Source organism: Bombus bifarius, unplaced genomic scaffold (assembly GCF_011952205.1).
Source record: "Bombus bifarius isolate JDL3187 unplaced genomic scaffold, Bbif_JDL3187 scf7180000007978, whole genome shotgun sequence".
NCBI lineage: Eukaryota > Metazoa > Arthropoda > Insecta > Hymenoptera > Apidae > Bombus > Bombus bifarius.
This window is the reverse complement of record NW_022884363.1, coordinates 3,196,554-3,223,441: the sequence shown is the minus strand read 5'-3', so window position 1 is coordinate 3,223,441 and position 26,888 is coordinate 3,196,554. Positions and strand designations below refer to the sequence as shown.

Below are 26,888 nucleotides of genomic sequence, written 5' to 3'. Positions count from 1 at the left end.
CGCGGAAGACAGATCGAGTTGATGCATGCGCTCACCTTTAACCGCCCTCTCAATAGGTTCCTCCGTGTGGAGAATGTTCTTCTGGATGAGCTCGAGCGGTCCAGGTCGATGACTGAGTTGGTCGTTCAGCTGGTCGGCTAACCTGGCCTTCTTCAGCATCCGTTGCCTTTCGGCCAGGCTCGGATCCACGTGACCTACATCTTCGAGGATATGCTGTCTAACCAGCTCCTCCCGACCTGGTCTCTGCTGGATCTTCGCCTTCAGCAGGTCACCGGTTTTCGCCCGTTCCAATTGCTTCCGTTGTTCGTGAAACGCCGGCGGTGTCTTCAGAGCTGTGCGAATACCGATCGATAATCGTTAGTTTTCGAGAAATCTACTCAGAGTTTACCACGCGTGTCGAATTTGTTCCACGATAACACCGACTAAATATATCCTAGACGTGCCGGTATGAGGATCTCGATAAAGGTACGCGATCTCGAGAGTTTATCTTCGCAGGTACCGTTTCCGACGTGTTGAAAATAGTGCGCGTTTCGACGCCGAAATCAATGTTCCTCGGATGAAAATACATATTTAGAAATCTCGCGTTCTCCACGTATTTGTTTACCATTCTATCGTTTGAGTATTTTAAACAACGAACTACGTTTTATCGGAAGCAGCGTTTCGATCGAAGCGTAATTTTAGACAAGTAACCTTGCCTCACGGAGGAAGTCACTATTTCCAGCTGGTTAAAAAACTCGACTGTCATTCCCTCGTGGTAGAACTGAAATCTCGGCCGCGACATACGCTCGGAAGATTTTATCTTCCGCTGGGGACATTTAAATCACGCTCGGTGGAATGCGACTATACTTTCATCGAGTTTTCTTCGAGCGCGTCGATAGCGGAGAGGAGCGAAAGAAGCGAAGCAGTGCTCCGCAACGAAGGGCGCGATCTAATAAAAGAACCGGCCGAATGAAAAAGCACTTTCGAAGCTTTTAGGGTGTCCTCCGACGCATGCTGCACGCATCAATTTCCGGCACGATGGCCCTCAAAGGACTGGCCTCGTGGCGCCATTTTGGTGTCAACGTCAAACGCCTCGTCGCATTCCTGCACGCCATTAAGTTCCCGGATAAATGATCCCCGGACCGTTTTCTCTACACTCTACGTGAGCATCGCTCCACTATTTCCGGACGAGCGACGCGCACACGACTGTCGCATCATTACGTGGAATAAAAGGTACATGCCACCTACGGTGCGACGATGTGGCAATGAAAATATGGAAACACGTTGCTCCACTGTCTTACCAACGGATTCGTTCGTGCCCGATAAATTCCGGCTTACCTCACTTTCAACTATGTTTATAATTTCGTTGGCGATAATTTCACGAATCGTTCGTTACGTTTGTCCATCGATGGACGCAAGATTTTATAGCGTTCGTAAATCATCCGTGAAAATCGTGGCTACTCAATGGCGCCGAGATCGTTTGTTCGATCGTTGCTCTAGCTATGTGTACGAATTGGTCGCGTAACGCACAAGAGAAGCTCGTTAGCTGCGGGAAAATTGGCGAGCCGCGAATCTGAAAGCGCGTGCAAAGACAGGGAGCGGCGAACGTAGCCGAGACTGCGTAGGAAATGCTAAAATTAACCGAACGATTCGAATCAATTAGGCCTTTCCAACATCCCCGAGCAATGGCTCGCGGCTTTTGTCTCACCCACGCGTGTTTGTTAGCGAAACCCGCCGCGGGTGTACTATCGGCTATACACGCGTATATATTCGCACAAGCCAGCTGTGACCTAATTGTCTAGTTTCTATCGAGATGCGAGTAAATCACGAGCCGATGGACGTGCATGGGACTCGAGGTTTTACCCTGTCGAGGGAACGACCATAAAAATAAACGATACCTACGTCGAGAATTTAATTTTGTACGATAAATTCTCGTTGTCGCGCGACTTTATTACATTCGTATCGAACGCGAGATCCGTGAGCCTAAGATGCGTCCTCATATTCGAGTTTCTCGTGTTCGCGATCGGTCCACTGATATTTACGCGAAATCCGAGGCAATTACGTCGAGATTCGTGAATGGCCTCGAAAGTGTCTCAATTTTCATGCAAATGTAATCGCTTCGTTTGGGTGAAAGCGCGCACACAGTGCACAACGCGTCACGGCCTTCTTCTATTTCTTTTTTGTATCGACGAAAGTTGCACTTTCGTAAGTTCGTTTCAATATCGAAGATTCTTCTTTATAGAACCGTTGTAATTCAAAGTTAGCTATTCGATGTCTAACGCAACGTAAAGAAAAATCGTATTTTACTAGAATCATCGTTTCGTTCAAATAGTTCACGTGCACCGATAGAGTCTCATCATCACGCAAACGAGGAGAAGCGCAAAAGCAATCGGCAACCCTAAATCATTTACGATTGCACGCAACAGGCGCCAGTCGTTGTTACGAGGGGAATGAGCAATCGAGATTTTGGATTTACGACTCGCGATCGAAATAATTGCGACTTGCAATCGCAATCAGTCCTAATCGCGCTGCAACGATAGTCTCAAGAACGTTGTTAGTACGATCTATTAAATGTCTTGATTCGCCGGGGTAGAATTCAATTTTTGCGGTTTACGTCGGCCGACGAGAATACAGGAAATTATTCGCTGCCATTTACACGATCTCGAGTGCGTGGCTTGCGAAACGCTCGATTTAGATTCCGTGATTCTCGCAGCGAGTCGCAGCTTTGTGTTGTTTCTTAGCGGCTGGTTCATTGGCGAGGATCGCGCGTGGGCGCATTGTATAATATAATAAGCGAGCGCGTCCGGAAAATTTCGCCGATTATGCAACCGCTTCCGTGTGAATACACGATGATACGAGCAGCTGCATGGACCGTTCAGTCCGTCATTGTTCGACGTTCGTGCGTGTTTCACTCGGATGTAAAGATACTTCTTCTAAATTGTAAATGTAGGTGCTGGTGCAGTGTAAATATTTTTGCAACGCCATTGAAGTCGAAGTAAGGAAATCTATGAATGATTTGATAGCCTACTTCGTTGATCGTGAAACTTTGATTCATCTTAACTGGTTCGAGCATTCTTTTTCGCGCGTTAAAATTAGATTCCTTTATCCGGTAAAATTAGCTGCTTTTGCAACGTGAAATTAATCGTGTCACGTAAACGGATCTACAACGTAATTGCAAGTCGCTTCTCCGAAAAAACCATTATCCCGTTGCCATGCGCGATATCTTCGACTCTTGCAAGCTGTAAATGACTACATCCCGTGGAACGAAATTGCACACGATGGTTCGCGCGAACGCCAGACGAAACGGAGGGTATCGAACGTCGTATTTCTACCAGCCTGCGATAAACAGGCTGCATTTCGATGCATGAACTTTGCTGTGTAGTGGTAGTTTGGTTTGTGCGAGCAAATTATACGTAAATTTAATATACGAAGCACCGTACTGCCTCGTCGGATTATCTAGGCCGTAGTCGCTAAATTCCGTCGATGAACAGATTCCACTAGATTGTCGGATTATTAGATTATTTCGCGATTGTAGGTTCGCTCTGTCGTTAGATTATACGTTATCGAATACTCGAACTGTATCGTGCAATTGATAAAGTAGATTATTCGATGTGATAATGGCAGGATATAACGCGATCGCGGATAACCAATAAAACAATTTCAATCGCGAATTTGCTTTGAATTACCTAATGCCAATGATTTTCAACTTTTTGTTTTGAATTTGAAACTGGTAGTAATTATCTCGTAGAGAGCGATGGTTTGCAAGAAGGGGGCAACTACTAGCGAACCAAAGGAAAGATCACACGCGATATTAGCGCGCAATTGATCACTGTATGTGAGCACGTCAATTTAAGGTACTTTAGGAAGTCGTTGGTGCCCCAGTTACTTCCTTTTACGCGGTTGGCCGAGCCATCACGGGCAATCGCGTGGTAATTAAGTTGTAAGTGGATTAATCGGCCGTTATCGCGGGAAAAAACGCGACACGGTGACGAACTTGTTAAATCTAACTCGAAGCCCTCTCTCGAGTAGGGCAAATAAATTTGTTCGACCGGACGGAATCGTTTTCCTTTGCTTTTACTGGCCACTAAATACCATCAGCAACGAACTCTCTGACTTTACCGTTTTTGTCCAGTTTTATCGTGCTCTCTAAACTCCTAATTGATTTTGCTTTGAGAGTCATTCGACGAGAACGCTCGTCTACGGTCTTGAAATCTTTATGGCCTCGTTGCTTTATTCGAAGAGCAGAAAAACATCGGCGTACAAATTTTCAATTACGGACGTTGGGAATTATTCGTAAAATTCAATTCGATGGGAAACTTGTAAATTTGGTGTAAGGCCGAGTCCTCGTGGATTCGACAAAAAGTCGGCGAAAATTTTTATTACGGTGGAGTTACTTACATGGCATGATGCCTTGCGCAACCAGCTGATTGATGGGTCGCCTCAGCGTAAGCTTCACCTTCAGCGCTGTAACAGAGAAAACAACGCGTCTTTCAACAATTCGTTTCTTCTCTCGACGACGTTATCTGTTCCACGATCTTGTACGTTCGCTCGATTCCCTTAATTCGATGCTTATCTCGACCATTCAACTATCGATTCCTACATCCGATTAACCCGTTCCATCTTACGAATAACCAATCTTCGTCACAACATAAACGCTTATATCAATTTCAACGAGTTATTCGGATAGTATTTTATCTCGCAGCATCTCGAAAACACAAGCACATTTTAATCTGATCGAATCGTTGCACTCTTACGGAAATCAGTCGAGATTACCTCAGATCGCGAGGATTTCCGTGGAACAGCCGCGGAATTTCACTGGCAAGCAACAGCTCGTTCTATAAAAATCGTATGATCAAAGTCGATCGGTGATGGCCGCGTGGCCATTTCTCGGTAGCCAATATTTTCTTTCCGCATGCCGTTTAAGCTGTTCCATATGGCGTGACTCGGTGGGGTCGGAGGAAAAAAAAAGAAAAGGAAAAGAAGTGAGCACAGGGGAGAGATGGAAAAGAGGGATCCCTTCTTTCCAGTGGTTAATTGGACCACCGCACGCGTGTATTTTTCACGTGCTTCCGCGCGACGCTAATTTTGGGCTCGATAATTAAAGAGCGCCACGCCACGCGTGCTTACATAAATTACTCGAACTTTCATTTTGTTATCATCCTGCTCGATACACGAATATTCGAGATACGTGGCTCCTGGCCCGGACACGCCAGCCGGATACCAGGCGTAACGGGATTTGCGTACCGTATTGTCGGCGCAGCGGCGTTTTTCATGTCGGCAGCTACCTGTGTTTCAAGTACGGCTACATGGAAAGTTCGCTGGAAACTGGCGATTCTCGAATGCTACGGGCAAGTCAAGTGTCAGTTTGAGTTTCTTTCGTTTAGAATGGCATGTTGAGCGTGATAAGTTAAAAGACATAATGGCGATCGTAAAGTCGAGAGGTTTTGGGCTGAATCTTTCGTGGAGTTTATTTGGCTACGACACAAGTATACATCTAACCGAATCAATGGTTTTCCTTATCGCCCTAACATAAACATTCCATGTAGTCACTTCGTTTTACAGTTCTTGCTTCGCTTAAATATAGGTGAATAACTACTTGTATATCTTGCTTTAACCAATAATCCTGCAAAGACCAATTCACGTTCTAAACATAGAGTATCCCTCACCTCTTTTCCACCTAAGGAAACAAGCAATTTCCAGCATCCAAATATTCCTATGTAACAATTTTCGACGAAAAACAAATCCATTCGCGCCAGTTATTACTAGTCACGTGTCACGAGAACAGATCATGGATCGCGACGTCATCCATGAGACGTACACGAGTTTCGAATGGGTTCAGCGTCCGGCTGCGATTCGGCGGCGATTTGGCGGTCGGCTAATTAAGGGGCGATCACGGTGGATCGTGATTCGGGAATCCGGAGCCGACGGTCGTTCGCCGCTTGGGTTCGCAGATCAAAGGTCGACGAGGAGCACGAAGAGAGCGAGCGAGCGTGGCGTGGATCGCGGGCCCGGCTACAAATTAACACACAAAGGGCCCCTGGTTATAAATACGCGGAGGACGCGCGGGTCAGATTGCATAAATTGCCGGCGTAAGAGGAACAAAACCGCGGGCCGCATGGCCGCGCAATCTGAATTCAAAGCAGTCTGTATCCCGGAGAAAAATGTCTACCCCATTCGGTTTATTGGTCGCGAGACATAGCCGCACCAGGGGGATCCTTCGCGGTCAGTTTTTTCGTCGATCCACCGCAAATATCTGACTTCGACGTATCCGACTGCGAATAATCCACCGTTTATAATGTCCACTCTTTGCTCATGCCGCGTTTCAACGCTGCGCTCAAGCTATTGGGTACTCTTCAGCAGTTTCTGTTCAAAGAGCGAGGACTTCTTGCTGCATGAATCCTTTCATTTCAATATCATTTTGGTTGAACTAAAATGGAGCGCGAACGAAATGAAATGTGCACGGTAACGATCGAAAAATGATTAAAGACGCCGGTGCATGGTTTGGGAAAAAGTAGCGCGGAATTTTTCTCGATAACGTTATCACAAATCTGGTCGCACGAGCTGTACGCGTGAATGGTATATTGTGATGGACGAAACGTTAAGGATGAAGACCGACTGGTTTTGGTAGTCCCATTACAAAATCATCATTAGCTTTACGTAATGACTTCTTACGTTTATCTCGCTACGCGTGAATCCTTAAGCGAACAAGTTCTCACTTATTAACCGATCAACAACGACTGAAATTTATGGTCGCGGAAGGATAGCAATTAAGGCGTAAGATGTTGGTCAGAAAAAAATTTGCGATAATCCTATCGCCTAATGAGCATTCCTGATCGTATCCTCGCTATCGATCCTGACAATCATGCGTGGAACGCGCGTAACTATGCGCGCGATTGCATATTTCTCCTGGTGGCCGAGAAATTCGCGGATCGGTCATTGTACACGCGAGCCAACGCATTCTTCGACGTCTGCCTTTCGACTAGGAAATTCGGCCAAAAAATTATCTCGGTGCTTGGAATTCCATGTCACGTGATGCTGGAGACGTACGAATTTTAGCTTCTCCCGTAAGCTTCGTGCACTGAATTACGAAACATTTCTGATATATTCTAACTTGTATCAAGAAAACGTTCTATAGCGTTTGATTTTAATGTAAAAGATTGTGTATCGACCAGTATTTAACTGTTTATAGACGTTATAAAATCGTTTGTACGTCGTAATTGTTTGCGTAAAATTGGACGAGGTTCGCTATAAATAATCGAGTGGATAGGCGATGGATCAACGAAATGGAAAAAGATATACAGAAAACGGGGAACTGGGACGGTCCTGAAAGTATCATGGTCCACAGAAGACAAATGGTAACGACCAAAACGGCTACTAGATGCAAGTGCCAAAATACACAGCGCCAAATACTGAGCCAACGTTTCTTGTATCGTTATATGGGCACAGTTGTTTCTAATTCGGTATCGCGTTTCATCTTCGCCCGGTAGGTGCTCTATGAGAAAGCCAGAGCCGCATATTTGTGTTTGCTTCTCTTAATTAAGTCGCGCGCTGCCGTCGAGAATCGTAACAAAGGTAAGAGTTACGACCCGTCGATGGCACGCGGAGCTTCGAAATAAACGAACTTGTCCAACATTATCACGAAGTGAAACCAAGCAACCTCTTCCTTTCGACGATTCTCCAATTATTTAGCGGCGAATTTGAAGTTCGAGCGACGAAGAAAAATTACGAGTAGAAATATAAATATCAGGGAGGAAATATCGTGAAACAGGATAATCGATTTTGTGTTCTCGAGAAACCACGCCCTCGAGGTATAGTCGATGAAATATCGCGGGAGGTCATCGGAAGTCAGAACGCGGTGCGTATGCGACTCTACCGCGAAGATGGACGTTAACGAGCGGATGGACGAGGCGGAGGTGGACAGGCTGGCGAACGATACCCTGAACGAAACGGAACGGGACAGCTCTCCCTCGGTGTCGCGGTGCACGTGCATAGTTGTCCCATGTACCCGGTGGACCGACAGCTCGCGACTCAGCGGCTCGTGGCTTCGGCTGTCAGGGTGGCACGCGGATTCCAGCGATGTTTCGCATTTCTCGGAGATTTCATCGTTGTTCCTTGCGACGAAGAATCGCCACGAACAACGGTACTAAACGTAATCGAGCATTGGCACTCGTCTCCACGCGCCACTTTCCGGAAGAAAAATTTCTCGCAAAATGCCCGTCGATGTTTTGGCTGAATGCCAATATAATTCGTGTGGTATCTCGAGTTAACATATTGTACGATTTAATCATCGCATAAATCACTTTTTCTATTATGAAACAAACACTTGACGCCTGATTATAATACGTTAACAGGAATGGAAACACTTATACTTACACTTCTAGCGTCTACTTGTGACATAACGGTTCATTTTTCATCTTGAGCATTCTGGTACATACGTTTCGTTCAATGCTTTTGGTTTAATCTATCGGCTTTTAATTATCGTTTCGTTGTAAATGCGCATCGGGAAACAAAGGGAGTCGCTCATTTTTCCAGAATTTCGTGCCAAGAATTGCAAGGATGCTTGGGGTCGCCGTGTTGGTTCGTCGCGTTAATTGCACGGTTTAAGGGGGTTTGAGGTAGCTGCAAGTTACGGGAGCTACACTCTATAAGCATTTACGCAATGCATAGAATGCAAATTCGCTTGCTGCATTCCTGCCAAGTGAATCTACCGATCGCGTTGCTTACGCCTTACTCCCCTTCGACGGAGGTGACCGTTCCGGTGGACACTACTGGTATTCATTTTTACATCGATGGCTAGAATCCTAGCGTAAAAAGGAGATGGATGGTAGGAAAAAAGAAAGGGAAGAGAAAATTGTACGTAACTGTTACAACTGTACAAGCGAAATATTCTTATCGTTCAAGTTTGTCCGCTTCGATTAGAATATTCTACTTAAAATGATCTACGCTAAGTTTAGTTTTAGTTTAAACCTTAAGTTTCTTAAGTTTTGGTTTAAATATAGTTCATTCGTGAAGTAACGTAAAGAAATCTCAGTCACTCTGCTGAAATAAACAACGGCCAGCAAAATGGTGAATATACGTGAATTTCAAAACGTATGAGAATTGGGTTTGCCTAACTGGCAAATTCATCTTTTGCTATTTGGTGATATCAATCATCGCGATGCGATTGGTTAATCTCGAGTGAGAATGGTGGTGTTTTTGAAATTGAAAACTGCAACAACGTCCATGAAAGTTGTTGCAGCCTCAAGCGGTACGTCCAAATAAGTCGCCTCGAACGAGGGAGAAAGATTACGATCATTAACCGCGTCATTACCAGACGTAAATTAGAGTGGTTAAGAGTAATTACGCGCGAGAGAGCCGGCAGATCGCTGACACAGCTGTCGATCGGAATTAAACCTTCTGCCAGGGGAATTAATTCGTGCTGTCGCATAAACTGTATTGCACCCGTTGAAATTCAATGCCCACGAGGCTCGTACGTTCGTTCGTGAAAGGGGCGCCTTTCGATCGCCTCGGGTCCACCTTGCCCGAGTGCAATACGTTTGAAAGATTACTGGCAAATGAGCTTTTATATTTACAACTTGATTCCTCGATACTTGTTCGTTAATTCTCGCCGAGTATCGTATTTTCTAGCTATTTTTTCGTCGATCTGTAACAGATAACCTTTTAATACCTCGAACGAAGATATCATTCGAGGATATAGTTTCCTCGAGTATCAAATTTTTTTTTATATCCTATGGATCGAATGCGATAAATCATCTTGAGAGCTTCTAAAAGCTTATACAAACTAAAGTGTCGTCGTAAGTAGATACGTTATAAATTGTAAGACGGATCATCAGATTTCATTTGTGTACCGGAAGAACGACTCACTTTTTGAAACCATTCAGAGGTGTAATTTCTGAAGACTGCGTTGTCGCCAGGTTTACGATCTTCCATCGTATGCCCGTTTTACGACGGGATACAGCACGAGATAAATCAAACCGGCAGGAATCCTAAGCACGGCGTTAAAGTGTTAAGGAGTTCCAGAAGAGGCGAGATTTCTCCCGACGATCCCATAAATATCGTGGTTTTGCGCCACTTTGACCCCGATTTTCGCCGGTAGTCCTCCAACGATTAATCTTACAAATTGCCGCCACGCTTCTCGCGGCTTCACGCCGGAACCGTGAAAAGGGAATTGACTGCATGACCAGCGACAGTTTTACGGGTCATCGGAGGGGCCAGCCCTGATGGAGGAGGAACGCGAACGCTCGCAGGAACTCGTAGGGAAAAAATACTTTGCGCGTTGGGAAAGCTGGCGCGCAGCAGATTTAGTGGTTCGATAAATCGCTTGTGTGACAAGTGACGGATTTTAAAGGCTCTTGGGCCACATTGTAGCGCGTTGCTTACAGATTTATTCGATGGTCGATTGCCACACGGCGAATTATTCTCTGGTGTGTAATTTAAAAGATGTGCATTAATCACGATTTCATAACGTGTTATTTTGCGTTTACGTCGAAGCCATTAAGAGGTCGACGCGAAGAAAAAAATCGTCGAAGAAAAGGCGGATGAGACGACAGATGAATTTAGTGGTGTGAAATTTCTAATTTTAAAGCTTGACTTTTCAATCAGTAGAGTTACACAGGAGAATAGTAAAATTGGAAATTATTATGCGACATATCGAAGGAGGTTACGCGTTTCGAGACAGCATGACGGAAGTCGGGCGGCCATCGAGGATTCGAAAAGAGGAGCACGTGAGCGGCATAAGATACGCATAAGTTGGCCAGAATCGCGGGGGTGATCCAATAATACGGCAGCTTTGGGTATAAATAAAGCCACTAGGCCCGGAGATCACGGCACAGAACTCTTGTCCCTTCTCTCGACATAGTTTCTTCTATCCACCGTTTCTCGTCCTTTCGCATTTCACAGTTCTTCCTCATCTGTCTCCACTCGTTGTCGCGTTTCGACTATTCCTAGCCGTAAAATAGACCATGCTCGTTTACCAGTGCGCCTCGACAGAAGACGATTTAGAAAGCCGACTTAGTTTCGTCTCCAGAGATTATTCGAAACAGGAAATGTCCCAATCCTCTACGCGCTATTCATCGAACAGATCTTAAACAATTATATTTCTTAACGTCTTTCTTCTTAAACTTGTCCTTTTCTAAAATAAAAATTTCAACGTTATTCGTCTTGTTCCGCCTGTTTTCGAAATATAAAAAAAAAAAGAAAAAAAAATAAACGTCCAGAGTTTGCCAAAGGACCATAAAGCGACCAATTAATCGTTCGAACGACAAAGTTCTGAGTGTTTTGTCTCACGGTCGTCTCAATGGCGAAGTGGATCTTTTTTCTCACACTACAAGTCGCGAATAAACCACGCGAAAACAATCTATTTCCAAATCCAAAGAGCGTCGGAATGAATTTGACTAGATGTTTTTTTAAAAGCCTCGTTTCCTCCTAAGCCGTTCGTTAAATCGGCCATATCTCGATGCGTCGCAAAACAAAAATAATTCTTCGGCAGAATGCAGGAGAATCGTTCGAGCGAGTTTTGATTTATTCGCCGCCGGTAACGGACGCCCTGTTTTCTTAGACAACCAGCAGCCGCGTAAAAAGAAGGATGGCTATAATCGAATAACTTTAAGATCTAAAAAAAGCAAAGAGAGAAATAAGAAATAATTTTCAAGCACGCGCGTACACGCCCGAGGAAGTTTCCCGATGAAGTCACAAGCGTAGCGAGAAAAAATGAGACGCCTCCGAAGAAATTGACTGCTCGAGCCTGCTCTCCTCTAACCCACGGACGGAATATGATTTATGCGGCAATGAGGGACGAGAATAAAAACAGAGACGTTTGTTTAGAAAATAATCGCCTCGTCGAATGGTATCCCGCGCACGCGCATCGGAACAGGTGAACGCTTTTGAAGCCAATTACGCATATCCCTTGTTTTTCTAAGCCACGATTAATCGAGCCGACACCAGACAGCTACACCACCGTAACGTATCAAAGGTACAAGCCAACGAACAAGGCAAGTATCAACGCACGACGTAACGAACGTCGTTGTACACGGTGATTTCGAATACTTTCACGTGTTTCGAAATTGCAAAAATACGCTGCCTGATAAAACGATAAATACTTCGTTTGGAGAAAGTTCCACGAATCGTCGTATCGAGAACGGTTTAGCGTCACGAGTAGACTAATTAAAATTCGAGGCGACGCGTCGCGAATTTATCGGTGGCCGGCTGAATTTTTCAGCGACGCATTTCCCGCCATTGTCTGCGGCCGGTTGGACGCACAGCTGGCCGGAGAACGCGCGCACGTGCTTGCGTCAACCGAGTTGTTGGTTTCTGTGCGCAATAAAAAGTTCGAGTCGAAAATTCAGTTAAATTCGAAAGGCAGTCCTGATATCTTCGAATATCGATAATTTATCTCTTCAGGTTGAAAATCAAACTCCAGGAAACCATCGCAGACACGTCTCGATATTCCAAAACGTCTCAGCGTTTATTCACCGCTTTTCATTTCACTATCGCGTACAACCTTCATCCGTTGAACGGTATCAAGGAAGAGACGTCTCCCTTACGAACGATAATAAATAACACGGTACCGCGGCCGGTTATGCTCAACCGTTTCACCGTCGGCTATCTGAATCGATGGCACGAGAATTGATGATGCTTCGAAGACATCGAGTTGCTCGACTTCCCCGTACCTTTCCTATAATAGATCGTTCTTCCTGCGAATCCTCAATAACCATGACTCTACTACAATTCTGAAGGAAACAATAGCAAACAATCGCAAACCATACGGCGAAACCGTAATTCGCGGTAATCTCGGGAAAACACATTCCCAGGTCAAAAACAAGCTGTAGCGACGGTAAATCATCTTTCAGAGGGGAATCTTCTTATCTGAAACGAGTCCTCGCGAGGACACCCAGCCACCAATCAAATTCTTCAGGGATAAACGTTCCTCGACGCGTGTTTTACAACAATGTACGACCCTTTCGACGTTCCTTTTCCCTTCGTGCGATAACACGATTGCGCTTTGAGTGGCGATCGATCTTATCGTCATTCGTCGATACAACGTTACGATTACAGGGGATGTGTGTTCCGAGGAATGAAACATCTGAAGACCGAAATACGTGCATTCATAATTTAGGACAGACGTCCATCGTAATCGTAGATTAATCAGGACGACTCTGATAAACAAAGTGAATCGCGCAACTATCGATCGTCGCCAATTCCTCGCGAGATAGCAGTGTGCACGATCGCGAGAGCGTGAATCGCTTTTATAGGCGAGCTGCACACAACCTTGTGTACATTAGCGGTACGCGAGCTTTAACACGGCGTTAGCACGCTCCGCCTACTGGATACGCCTTCTAATCGATGTACGCACTTGTCTTTCGTAACGCTTCTCCTTCTGCCTGGTCTCGCCAGCTTGGCGAATTCCTTCGCGTTTCTTTCCCCGGTGCACCAGGGAAACTCTCATACCGTTTCACCATCCACGGTTTTTTTGTCGTCGCGTTCCACCCTGGTGGCCCGGGCCCGTGAGCTAAATGGGAAGCGTTTATGCCTTACGCGAACGGCCCGAGGAAATGCTTCGACTCTGGTGATTCCGTACCGGAGGGTAGATTCGGCGATTATATGTATATATACCTTCTTTCTCGTTTTTCAGTACGCAGAACTTGACAAACCGAGTTTATAGCGATTCAGGTCTTAAGTTGCATTACTCGGTTCTGTAGATTTTAATCGAAAAACTTCGTTAGCATGTGTGCATGTACCGCGAATTATTGAAAAAACGCACAGAGATATGTAAATATTTCTCTGCGTTTTATAACGTTGAATGTTACACAACTGTGTTTCCTTCGTTTCGGTAGATACACGTTAATCGAGCCTTTTCGTACGAAGCATCTCTCTTTAACCTAGGAAACGGACTGCAACTTGGAATATTGCGAGACTCGTTCGTTCTCTGTTCGCTGGTTACGAATGTTACGAGCGACCCACGCAAAAACCGAGACACTCTTACCGCGCTGGACTAGGAAAAACAAGATTTCGTCGAACGAGTGGCTGTCGGAAAAGTATCAATTCTCGTGCCATAAATGCGTCACCCTGAACGAAATTGTCACAACGATGAAGGGTTAATTAAACGTGGCATTGCGCGTCGCGGACGCGTGTGTCTCTTACTTCGAAAGAAGTAAGGAAGGAGGGGGGCAGGGAAGGAGGCGTGAAGTTGGACGATCGCAAAACATCGCGACTTCCTGCGAAGAAAAGAGGCAAAAAACGCACTGGTCGAAACCGTGCGCGAAAGAAGCAGGAATGAAGCGTAAGAAGAAGAAGAAGACGACGACGACGAAGAAGAAGAAGTGGCAACGACAGCGGTCGAGTGGAAAGCAACGAGTAGTCTGGCAATAGGTGCGTGGCAGGAACGGGGCAAAGGGAGAGGAGGAGGAGGACACCCGCCGATTGATATAACGCTACGATTTGCGTAATATACGCTCACTCGTAAAGCTCCCGGTGATTTATCCCGGTAAATAAATAGATTTCGGTGTTGTTAACCCCGTTTCCAGTGGGAAGAGGATAGGCACAGCCGAGGATCAGCCATCGGACACACGAACTCGTGTGTTACTCTGTCTCGTGTGGTGGCGTGCAGCCGCGTTCGGCATGCGTCGCGTCCGATATACATACGTGCGTGCACGCACGCGTGTGGTGCAACGTCCTGTGGGTCGTCGGAGGAGCGGAAAGAAACCGAGGCGAGGGATTAAAAATACTGGAGGAGGCTGCGCGAGAGTGCGTGCAACCAAGGAAAAAGGTTCTGGAGTAGAGAGACAGAGAAAGTCGATGCATCGGAGAAAGAAAAAACGAAGAGCGAAGGAAGAAAAAGAAAGGATATACCGAGGGATCGTGATATTTCAGAATTTCGGGGAGAATTTACGAGCGGCAGACGCCGCGGCGATGACTCGTACGACGAGCATGGATTCTCGAAAATGGCGCGCCACTGGTGGGATCATTGGGTGCTCTTGATCCGACACCCTTAATTGCCCCGTGGTGGAACAACGGATTAAGACGTCGCACTTTTTCCAGAAGTACGCACGCACGCAGACGATGGCCGGCTGACGTTTATGCGTCCGTTTACAAATGATCGCCGGTAATTGGTCGCTTTGTAGCCACTGCTTTCCGAGAGTTTAATGCGTCGCGCGTGAGCGACGTTGTAACGTAAAATTTCGGTCGAACCAGGTTAAAACGTAATTTCCTCGCAAGCTGTCGCTGTCTTTTATTAGATACTCGTTGCGGAAAGCTACGGTTCAATGTCCGTGTATCTGGTTCCTCGAATTCTTTTCCGCTCGTCGATGTAAAAAATGGGACGATAAACACGTTCTAATTCTATCGCGATGTCAACCAAATTGCTAACATCGTCACCCACGAAGAATTCGTTCGACGCTCGCAACCCATGGCTTATGAACGACCGATCTTAATGCCCCATTAAATCGAAATAACGATCCGCTTCGTGGGATGTTCGTGGAGGATCGTCTAAGAGAGTCCGAATAATCTCTGGTAGACAGAGCAAACTCTGGTTACCTGTGTTATGGTAATTACTACATGTGTAAACCGGTCGACGCCGGTGTTCGGCTCATTGGCATTGTTTCAAACGTATTGTCGTTAGTTTACTATCGTGCCGGTAAATCAACGTTTTTACGCAGCACGCACCTGCCATTAACGTGCCGACGTGTTCGTGTGTTCATGCATACGGGGCTGTTCACGGGCGAAAGTTGGCCTGAACGCATATTAATCGACGAGTCACGCGAAACGAATCGACGGAAAGCGTCTCGTGTAGCTATATGTTACGCGGGACGCGAACAAATGCTGGCTTGCGAGCCAGCCAGACGTTTTCACTTTGGTAATTAGCCGATTATCTTTCTCGAATACCGCAAGACCTCTTCCGCCTGCTGCTTTTTCGTAACCGTTAAATCGTTGCGTTCCACCTAGGTAGTTTGCAGTTTCCACCAGGGGAACGAAAGATTCCATTGATGCGCGCCGTCAATGCCAGCAACTGTCACATTCGTGTATAGCGAACGAAGTACGAATATTCCAGAATGGCCGATGTTTTCCAAGAGTGTCCGGGCATCGAAAATAACCCCCGAGGTTCGGAGTGTCTCGGTTGCGTCTGATTCTCGAACACGACCGCGCGCACCGCTTAATGAGGCGTTTTATTCTTAGAGCGAACATCGAGTTGGAAAAACACCGTAAAAACGACAGGTATATTATAGGGGAAACACAATACGGACGCTAAAATATACGCGCGATCAGAGGCGACGAAAACCAAGTTTACGTTTTTATCCTTCACCCTACACGAGTGAATCATCTCTGTGAAAATGGGAACGATGCTGTTTACTTCGATCGGGATTTTGGCATTAAGACGATTGCCATTGCGCGTGATTCTTCTCGTTGCGTATCGTCTCTGAATCATCGTTGTGAAAAAAAACCCAAAGAAGTTTTCGGTTTATGCAACATGCGGTAACGCGAAACGCAGTCGAGTGGTTCCTTTAATTGTACAGAAAGGCTTCCATCGAAGCTGAGGAAAACACGCTTCATAAAAGCGCCTTTGTATGCATCCCGTACACCCACGTGCCTACTTAACCTCGCTCTCTTCTCCTCCTCTCCGTAGCTCGTACAGCAACAACGTGGATGCTGGCTGCCATCCCTCCAGGTGAAACTGTTTCCTGTGTCGCAAGCCGCGTCTCTCGCTTCAGAAGCGTCTCTCCTCACGTTCCCGCCGCATCGTTTTTCTTTCTTCTTCTTTCATTTTGTCTTCTTTCTGTTATCTCTGTTGACTCTCGTCAGCCTCTTCGGCGTCTCCACCAAGAATACACAACTTACGCATATTGTATTTTCCAATGAATCGTCGTACTTTCCGCCTCTTTCACTTCTTGCCTTCTTCTGTTATCGCGCAATTTCTATTTTGCCTTCGTTTTCCCTTCTCCTTTCCTCTTAGCTTTTCGTCAGAAATCCGGGTGCAACGCAACATCACAAGCATTTCGCCAAGCCAAAATCCCACAGTTGGACGTTAATTACGCAGCTTTATCGCGTCCAGGCCGTTTTCCCTTGCGACACACGCGAAGAAACGATTTCTCTCGCCTCTTCCCTGTCGGCTGTTCCCTCCTTCTCGTCCTTCTCTCCGTTCCACGATCCCTCTGCCCCGCGTCCTCGCATCTCCTCGTCTTCTTTCTCTCGCAGCGCGGTAATATATCTGGCCAGCGTGGGCGGCCCACGTGGGTTTGACAGCTAAGCCCACGGAAACTGGTTACACCCACAAGCGCGCAGGTCGCGCCGCATCGGGAAGAGGCACACGCCAGGTAGGCGCGTTCGCCGCGTCGTCGCTGACACGGCCGATCTTCCCTTGCCGCGGACACGTGGCATCCAGCCCCACCGCGACATCGTTTTAACAAGTTTGAGCTTTATAGGCAGTCGTTGATTTATAGGATTTTTCTTTCTATCTTCTCTCTCTTGGTCTCTGTAACGATAAGTCAACTTCTATTCTAATAAAATAGGTGTGGAGAACAAGTCTCAAGGAGTCGATATATCGATACCTTTCGAAGGGGTACTAGGTATTCTGAACCGTCGATTTCTATCGAATGACAGGAGTTTTTTCCGGAACGGTTCGGTGTTCAGTTTGACGTTCGTCGTCTTTTTTCACTGAACGCTGCTGCTCGCGTACTACGCGTAATGTCGTAGTAAACGTAGCGTCTCGTCGACGTTCCGCTCGATTTTATAACGCTTTGTATATCTTTGCAACGATACAACCGTTTCTACAACGATCTTCGTCTCTTTGAGAAATTTTTCTCGGAAAAAATCAAATAATTGTATAAATTGATAATCGATTTTTGCAGTGATGTCTGAAATTCGACAGACGATAAGAACCCGATTTCCACGGTGAATCGAGACAATGTAAAAGCAAGGCGTCGGCACGAAAACGACACCCGGCCGGTCAGTGTTGCGCGACCGGGATAGAAAAACGGCGTTGGCAGTGAGCCGCGTGGGCAAGCTGGCGTGTCTAATAAACATAAAGGAGGCAGACTCCGTCGTTACCCGCGTTTCCTTTTTTTTCCTTCGCCCCTCTCCGTCTCTTTTTCACTCTCTCACTCTCTCTCTTTCTCTCTCTAGTGTTTTCTTCGACCGGCAGTTTCGACTGTCTCCGCCCCGGTGGCCGCACCTCGTCTCTCGTCCATCGTGCCACCGCGTCGAGCACACCTTCGCGGACAATTAATTTACCTCACGGCGTAGCCCGGAGTCTCGCGAGCTTACAGGCGTAGTTTGCGGCCGGCCGTCCAGAAATGGAGTTGGTTTCGCCGGTTAAGATACGATCGTATACGTACGAGCACACATCCTCGCCGGTAGCGTTGAGAAAAACGCCATAACTTCGAGTCGTATATGGCGGCAATGCACAGGTGCATGCCACCGTGCATCTACCCCCCTCTGGGTCCCACTCCCTTCACCACCGTCACCACCACCGCCGTCGGCCACAGCCATCCACAACAGGCACCCCTTCTTCGTGGACCCTTTTCCTCTTCTCCTCGACCCCGTCGTCGCGAGTCGACTCGATCGAACGTGCGCGTAGAATGTCAATTGTTCCTCTCTGCCCTCTCTCTTTCTCTCCCCCTCCCTCCCAGCTGTACGACGCCCCCCGTTGCTTATTTTCTTCGCTTCTTTCCCGTCTGTTTTTCGCGCGATCCGGCTCTCTGTTTCTCTCGTAGAGAACTCCCGTTCGCGGTGACGGGTGTCTCTCGATCACCGCCGTCTCTCTTTTCCAACTGATCGGACATCGTAGGAAGGCTGAGACGGTTTGGGAGTGAACGGCGAAAATGGTGAAAAACGGAGCTGTGTTAGCGAGTTTGTCGGATTCAGCAGGCTCGAAGGACGCGAGGTCTGTCCGCGTAACAGTCATGGGAATGGGAGTTGTTGCCTTCTCACTCTGATATCAAATTCACGTCGATGCTTCTTTCGTCTTGCATTTCTGGCGAAATTGTTATCGTAGAACGTTGGGAATAATTATCTTACGGCTGATCATACGTAACGCTTATCGTACGGTTTTTTTCCGAATTGATAATTTCTACTAATTCTGCCGAACGCGATCTTCGATTATTTGTATTTAACTCGACGTTCCTCTCGCCTGGAACGCCTCGATTGCTATACTTCGACACAAAGCCATCGCGAACATTCTCCATGTCCCTCGAATCTCTTAGTTTCTCTCTTTTGTCGGAGACCCGGTTGGCGGTGGATATCGCGAATCCGGTGTTCCTTGCCGCTCGCTCGACGTCCTTTACCCCTTCTATTATCCTCTCTCCCTCGCGAGTCGGGGCCGGTGCCATTGCTCGGTTGCCAAAGACGAGTGGTAACGAGCCGGTAAAAAATAATTAGTATGTCCGTCGACTCGGTGCTTCTAGAAATAGACCGGTCCGCATAATCATCCGCCGATTCCGAGACCGCTTTGGAAACCTGCCGGCGGCTTTGCGAGCTCTCGAGGTGATACCACACGCCGCGGCCTCGTCGATGTGTAGACCAGCGCACACGCGAGCGCCAACTCGAACGCGGTTGTCGACTACGCGAGGGAATTCGCGAGATAAGACCGCGTAACACCGGTGATGCTGGGACGCGAGCTCGTTATATCACGCGTTGCGGTCTACGCGACACCCAGCTGACGTTTATTAGCCGACCATTGAGATAATGATCTCTTATTAGCCGAGAAATCGAGCGGATCGACGGTAGGATTCACGAACGTGACGACTCTTCCACCTCCAAGGGAAGTATCCCTTTTTCTTGAGGTTTATTTGTACTCGTTCTCTTGCGGCGTTGATGTTTGAACGAGAGGTAAGTTGAAACGACGTGCCGACACGCTGTCGAATGAGTATAATAATGGTAATAATTATGGCGTCTTCATTGTGCGGGATGCGAGATGGAAGAGGAGTCGCTAGTACAAACACGCCGCGTGAGGTCCGAGCGATTACTTTCCATTCGTTTTTCTCATCAACGTCGGCTACCGACGTGCAGCTTCTTCGTCGACGGATACGGATATATTCGATCCTGTTATCGTTGGATACATGTACGCGTCCATACGAAGATCAACAACTATCCACTCAAGAAATAAGTTCGAACATCGAACGAGACAACTTGTACGATTCGAACTTATAGAATCTCACCCTTTTAGTCAGACACGACGTTACAAGGTCGACGGTATAACGTGGTCGAGGAAAGAAACACCGGGGAGGTTGTCGAAAGGAGCGGACGATCCGCGGACAAGCGGCTTCGTCGCGAGGCAAGAAGGTGGAACGCGAGAGGCAACGAAAGACGCGCGCGTGTCGTGTAGACGGCGACTCGGCTTCTCTCTTTCTACCGTTCAGCTTTCTCTCCGGTTCGCTCGCGCTCGCGGCACGCGGTGAGAGCTGAATTTATGAATGAACGAGCGAAGGGCGAGCGTGGGCGAGCCCACGCGCTTTATCATAATCGGAACCTCCGGCCTAGTCACGCCTGCCATAACTGCCTAGGCATAGAGCAAGGTTGCTGGTGAGGTGCTCGCGTGCTCCTAACGCTTCCAGCCGATGCGATGGATGAATGAAATCGCGACCCATTCACCGGGTTATGCGATTGCGAAATCACCCTTTCTCGGTGGAGCGCGCCTCTGGTCTTTGGTATTCTAATTTATTCCAAAGTTCGAAGTGTAGCTTCGTGATCGAGGGTCGAGCAACGCGACGCGTGTCGTCGTCTGATACGCTTCACGTTAGTTTCGAGTTTGGACGTTTCTGTCGAGTTCTCCCACTCCAGAGACGTGGCTCGTGCTCTTCTTCGACTCGTTTCACAGCAAACGTAATTGCGATAGACGCGAGGAAGCGCTGGTGAATGAACGAAGGGCACGCGTGGGCCGTGACAACCTACGATGCGCTTCGTTGATGAAATCGGCGCTACCGATCCGGCTATTGCGACGCAGTTTTCTTCGGAATCGTGTCATCCACGTCAAGTCGTCGACTATTCATAATTCTCGCACGAGATACTACAATGAATGACCCTTTTACAAACCGGAACGTCGTGTTTCTCAATGACATTTCACGAACAACTGGTTAAAAATCGTTAGATCGAAACGTTGTCCGTGTCCTCCGGTGTCTCTTAACTGTGTCATACGGCACGATCGAATCAGCGAATATTCAGAGTGGAAGATGCAGAGAGCAACAAAATTGCATCACACTCGATCGATCCGAAACTGCATAAAAGCACGACATTTGAATATTCACGTAGGTGTTCGGTGATTTACGTACGGACGAGTCTAATTTTACGTCGAAGGTCGGGCCGCCATCTTTCAATTGCGCCGACGAGATAATCGCTTGCGATACGTCGCGAAATCACCCTCCTCTTCGAGTATGCGTTCGCAAACGAACCTGCTCTTCGATCTAACGTGTCAGATTTTCGCGGAAGAAGAGTCGAAACTACAAACTGGAAGGAGGACCGTGGAAAGAAGATTCCTAATTATCAACAACGGATCCTATTCCGCGGATTTTCTTCGTCGAGGAACTTGGAGATGACGGCTGAACGCGAGGAAAATGAATAATCCATGGGGCACGCTTCGGGACAATGTACGCATCCTACACAGGAATTTCAGGTGTTTCGACTAACGAGCGATTTGCATAAAACAACGAGGACGCCCGGCCACAGGGAACCGGAGCGAACCAGTTTCGGATCGGTCTGGAATACATTCGTAACTCTTTAAACGCGCGTAATCCGACAGGCTCGATCTCGCGCGAAATCCTTCTTTGTTTCTCGTTCCTCATTCTCGAACGAAAATACTCTAATTATGGTTTGAAACGGCCACGTTACTTCTCTGTCTCGAGACGTTTCATTACCAACTCACTTCGGCTACGTCCGTTGGCATCTCGTAATTACACCGGTCACCATGCGCTCGATACCATCTTGTCCGGTTTAACCAGGAACTTTGACGCGATGCAGCAAAATTGCACGCAGCACTCGGAGCAAATCTATGCGAAACGAATTCAATGTTCCAGGAACGGTAGAAGTTACCATTAAATTGTATAGTATGTAACGTTAATACGAAGAGATACGTAGATAACAATTCCGCGTCGATGATCTAAGAACGTTTATGAGTAGTTTCTCAGAGTTAATCTGCAGCGGAACGTTTATGCTACTAATTCATGACTTATTTCCGTGACGTTCTCTATTCACCGTGAATTGTAGCTTTTTTTTGCCAGGACGTTGTACTGATTTTCCCCGGTTTCCCGCGAACGTACCGGGACTCATGTGGAGCAACGCGTTCCGAGGAACGCATCTATCGCCACCAATTATCGCAACCACCGACAGGTGGATGGGATTGCAACGCGGAAAGACAACGGTCGGGTAGAAAAAAAGTGGCGAGCGTTTCCTTCGTTGCGGGAGTTGTGCGAAACGTTCTGTCAGTCAACAGTTTAATTCTTTCGCTACCCCGTATGAAATTTCTCGTGGAATGTTAAGATTCGACGTCTGTTTTCGCGTTGGGTTTTAAAAGTGGAAACTTTTACGATCATATGAGAATAACGTAATAAACGTAATACCTATTTCTTTCTTTCTATTTTAAAGAAAAAATCTAGTGAAACGTTACCTTTGTCGCGCTTGATGCGTCTGCAAATGGCACACATGCGACGCACGCAATGTTGCCTCTCGAGCTTCTGCTCCGTGTCCAAGGTAACCATGATTGATGGATATTTTTTAATAAATAAACTCTTTCTTCTTTCTGTCCTATACGTACGAATATATACTACGCGCACGCGCGCGCGCGCGTGTGTATGTTTATATTACTATGCGTTCGAAATTTCACTGATAAGTCTTCTGGTCATCGAGGCGCGATCGTTGGTTTGTGTTTCCTTCGACTTAGCACTGTCACAGACCGGAATCTTCGTACCAATAATTCCAACACTCAAGCACTAAGTTTCACATATTATCACAACTGATCTGATTATCCACGGACACTGACTAGATAGAATCCTTTTGTCTCGGTAACGATGTCGCTGACGGAAATTCACATGGCTTCTCTTCACTATACTTGACGCTCCAATAGTTGGCGGTTCCTGTAAGCATCGACTTTGAAAATCGATTCGCCCGACGAGACGAGTCTCGTCGACGATCGACACTTTTTGTCCGAGTACTGCTGTTATTTCGAAATCCTCAAACACTGGGTATAAAAATGTTACACGGATTAAACTTGCAAATAATTTTCTTCGGGGATTTTAAATTCGCAGTACTCGGCGGACTCGTAATCTGCTCTTTTCTTCGTCTTCGTCGTTGCCTCTACTGGAATGCTTGTTCCTCGATACTTTTACGAAGTGCGTGTGCACGCGGTTACATTTTTAAACGCCGGTCGCTTAATTAATCGTCAACATTTAAACAATCGGTCGTTGTGATATAACACTTTCTCCCGGCTTCCTCTTAATTGCAGCGCGACGTGGCGTTCGGTTTGAATTTCACGCGCGTTTTCTCTTCGCCCGTTGCGCGCACGTACACGAGAATTGATTTCACCTCTGTATCTCTGGTTATCCGCGCGCGACTGTCGCGTTTCGCGCGATCCTCTCGACTAAGCGGTTCGCTAATAACTACGCCTAATCGACGCGGTGATGACGAATCGCGTCGCGTAAGCTCGCTCACCGCGCGAACAATAAAATTGCGGTGGATCGAGTAGGCTCCGCCCATTAAACAGAAATTACTACCTATAATTTGATATGTGACAGCTACGGAATCAAAGTTAATCGACTGGGGACAGAAACGATTGAAAAATCGTTTTCCCAGTCGATGACATACCCCGACATGGCTTGTCACAGTCAACTACGAACGAGCAAAGAAAAACGAGGAGGATGAAAGAGCGAAATACCCGAGAGACGATTAGGAGAGACAGGCGTGGTAGCGTTTCGGTCCATCGAAATCTTTCCGTCTCATCCATCCCGTGAAGCGTCCTTGGCTCGCATTCTCGACCTCGCTACCACGGTCCAAGTGGTCACGGCTAATTAAGCTTAATTCAATTTAATTAATCCCCGATCTCTGGCCCTTGGTCTGCGCGCGGGCAATTAGCGGCGGGCAAGAATCAGCTGGCCTAATCGTCTCAAATTAATAGAGTTCAGGGTGGCAGCTCCGTTTCTTCTTTTTCTTTTTGCCTCCGCTCTTGTTCGCTTGTCTTCTCGTTTTTTCATCTTTCTTTTTCCATCTGGTTTCTGGCTCGGGTCAGTTGGACGCGTGGGCGGCGTTTCGCCGCTGCACACCGCGAAATTACGGTGAATTATCGACGGGCCGGGAAACGGCTGGTTGGAGGCGCTTCATGGAACTTTCGAAAACGTGAGAGATACGCTTGCCCGGCGGCTGCCTATTCAGAAAAATCATGGGGAGTGAAAGCAAGGTAAAAAATGTCGGCGCTCGCATGGAAAATCCTCGCGGTGCTTTCCTCGCGAATCGCTGATTTCACCATGTTTACGCGAAATTTTGGTCGAAAATCGATCGATCTTGAAAACGTTATATCGAAGAAGCTATCGTATAATTAAATCGGTAATTTACGAGAACGATAAACGGTACCATTAAGATAAAATACGACTAGAACTTGCCACCTTGAAGTACCGCGTTTATAGTCAGAGCTCGACGACAATCAATTATCCTATATGGAAAACGTAAACAGTCCCTACCTCGTAGATGCTCGTGTAAGACATTACGCGCTATTACCAACGAATCGATTTATCAGTCTCGCACATAATTAACACCTTATATTTCTCGAAACGTATTCAATGTCCCTACGACATCTATGCGAACATAATTTCAACTATAAAAGTAAATTGCGAATAAAAAGAAGGAAAGTTAATGCACTCTTTCCTGGTCGATTAACACCCGACGCGGTGTCCGGAGACATCGATGCCCGCAAAGCGATGCGCCACGCGGCGCGCAATCGCAGTATGCGTGCGGCAGTAGTGGCGGCGACGGCGAAGACGTGACAAAAGTTTCGCCACCGGACGTTGCTTTTCGTCGACAGGGCTTAATAACCATCATCGGGAGAGTATTAAAACGCGGCGCGCACGAGAAGGCTGAAAGCGACAGTGAAAGTTGACAAAACACACTGGAACGTTCTCGACGTGCGTTCGCCGCGCACCCACGCACCGACGTTTAATTAACACCGAAATTATTGAAGCCTGAGCGCGATCACGCGGAGATACGAGCGGTCACGCGCACTAAATAAGCGCCCACGTAATCACGCGATTTTCTTCCCCTCTCCCCGAATATTATGTACATTTTTAATTATCCGAGAGCTTCGTCGTCGCCCACCAGAGTCGCATATTTTCGCGTTTACGTTCGATCGTTCGTCGTCTTTATGCGAATTCTACATCAAAGGTTTCGTAACTTTTTGCAAGATCTGTCGACGTTTCATGTTTACCTGTTTCGACGAATTTTGATTTGGAGTTTGTTGTCGCGTGCACCCACAAGGCGCTCGTATATTTTATGCCATTTGTATGTTAATAGTTTCGAAAGTTTTCGATAATCTCTGGTTTATTTCATCGATTTCTTGTTCTACAGCACCGAAAACGACGATGTATTCGCTTCCTACACTAATTGATACGTAATATCAGCTTCTTGATGCCTTGTTTCCTCCAGACTCAGCCTATTATCGCAACAATTTCCCAACGTATACTTAGCACGATCCGATTCCACGTTTCTCCCAATTCGCAGCCGCAGCTCTACGGTCGCGTTAACGTTCCCTTAAGTATCAGTTTGCGCGTATTACCGCGGCCAGCGCGCTATTAACCAACATTATCGCGTTATCGCGGTCGATTACGCAATGCCAATCACTTCTACCAGATTACTGGTGCCGTGGATCGAGCGTGCGCCACGTGATTACCGTAATCACTGTTATAACCCCGGGATGGAGGATCGAGAACGGGACACTGGCGTATACGTTCGTTCGTTAACGCACGATCGCGACACGGCGAATCGTTTCGTCTCGATTTTCAACCTACTTATCACGATATTCAACCGGACATCGTTATTAACCGGCGGCTCGGCAATCCGATCCATTAATCCGCGACGCTTTTCTGCCGTTTACCTCGCCTCGTTTAATTAACCGTAGCCGGGTTAATAACGCAATTTGTTACTTTAATGACTTATCGAGTTACGACATTAACACACTGCACACTATTAGCGTTATAATCATCTCGTGGGCTGAGGTAGATCCTCGCGCAAAGAATCTTGTCTATCGACTCCTCCCCTTTCCGATATTCGTACGACCAAGGAAAATTAAGGCAGGTTGCATGATTTTAAGAATCTGTATGTTCAGAATTATGCGAGCGTGACGCGGATCTTTCAAGTATAAATAACAAATTCTTGTTTAATCCGTTATAACGTTGTGATATAAAATTGGATAAACATTGGAAATTATAGAAACAAGGGTTTCATATAAAATGACGTAAGCGATAACGACGTTCGCTTAGAAATCGACATTATCGAGGCAGATCGCGCTCGATCCTGATAAAAGCGGCTCGTCAGCCGAATTTCTCGAGAAAAAGTAAAGGGGGTTGCGAAAGAGAAATCGGACGGCGGACCCTCCTGATGTCGGAGAGGAATCGCTTGGCCCCTCCCACGAGGTTCCCTGGCGGCTGCCTCGGCCTCGACACGCATTTCCAAAGACTCTTTTCATCGTCACGGACCCATCAGCCCCCGAGTACCGTCGATTCTTATCTGATCGTGCCGATCTTCTCATGATCTTTCACTACGGCTCTCGCGTACGAATTTATTCTCGCGGCTCCTCGAAACGTTGTTGGACCGGTGCTGGATACGAAACGCTTCCAACGACCGTTCTCGATACCTCTCCGATCGGACGCTATCGCTCGATTCCTATGCGACGTGCGTTTCGATCTTATCGGCCGACAACTGACAATCAAGGATTCACGATTTCACGA

General features: G+C 47.0%; 1 protein-coding gene across 6 annotated transcripts in view; it reads right to left on the bottom strand.

The window, feature by feature from the left end:
- The window catches only part of LOC117204314 (myocardin-related transcription factor B-like), a 239,380-nt gene that overhangs the window by 9,069 nt on the left and 203,423 nt on the right, over positions 1–26,888 (bottom strand). For 5 of the 6 annotated variants that reach the window (XM_033441570.1, XM_033441567.1, XM_033441565.1 and 2 more), the window contains exons 5-6: positions 4,378–4,443; positions 36–332 (exon numbers count right to left, since the gene is read on the bottom strand). In XM_033441570.1, the coding sequence (XP_033297461.1) occupies positions 36–332; positions 4,378–4,443 (363 nt within the window). Of the gene's footprint in view, positions 1–35; positions 333–4,377; positions 4,444–22,567; positions 23,034–26,888 lie in introns of all 6 variants that reach the window. The other variant, XM_033441569.1, reaches the window with a different exon arrangement.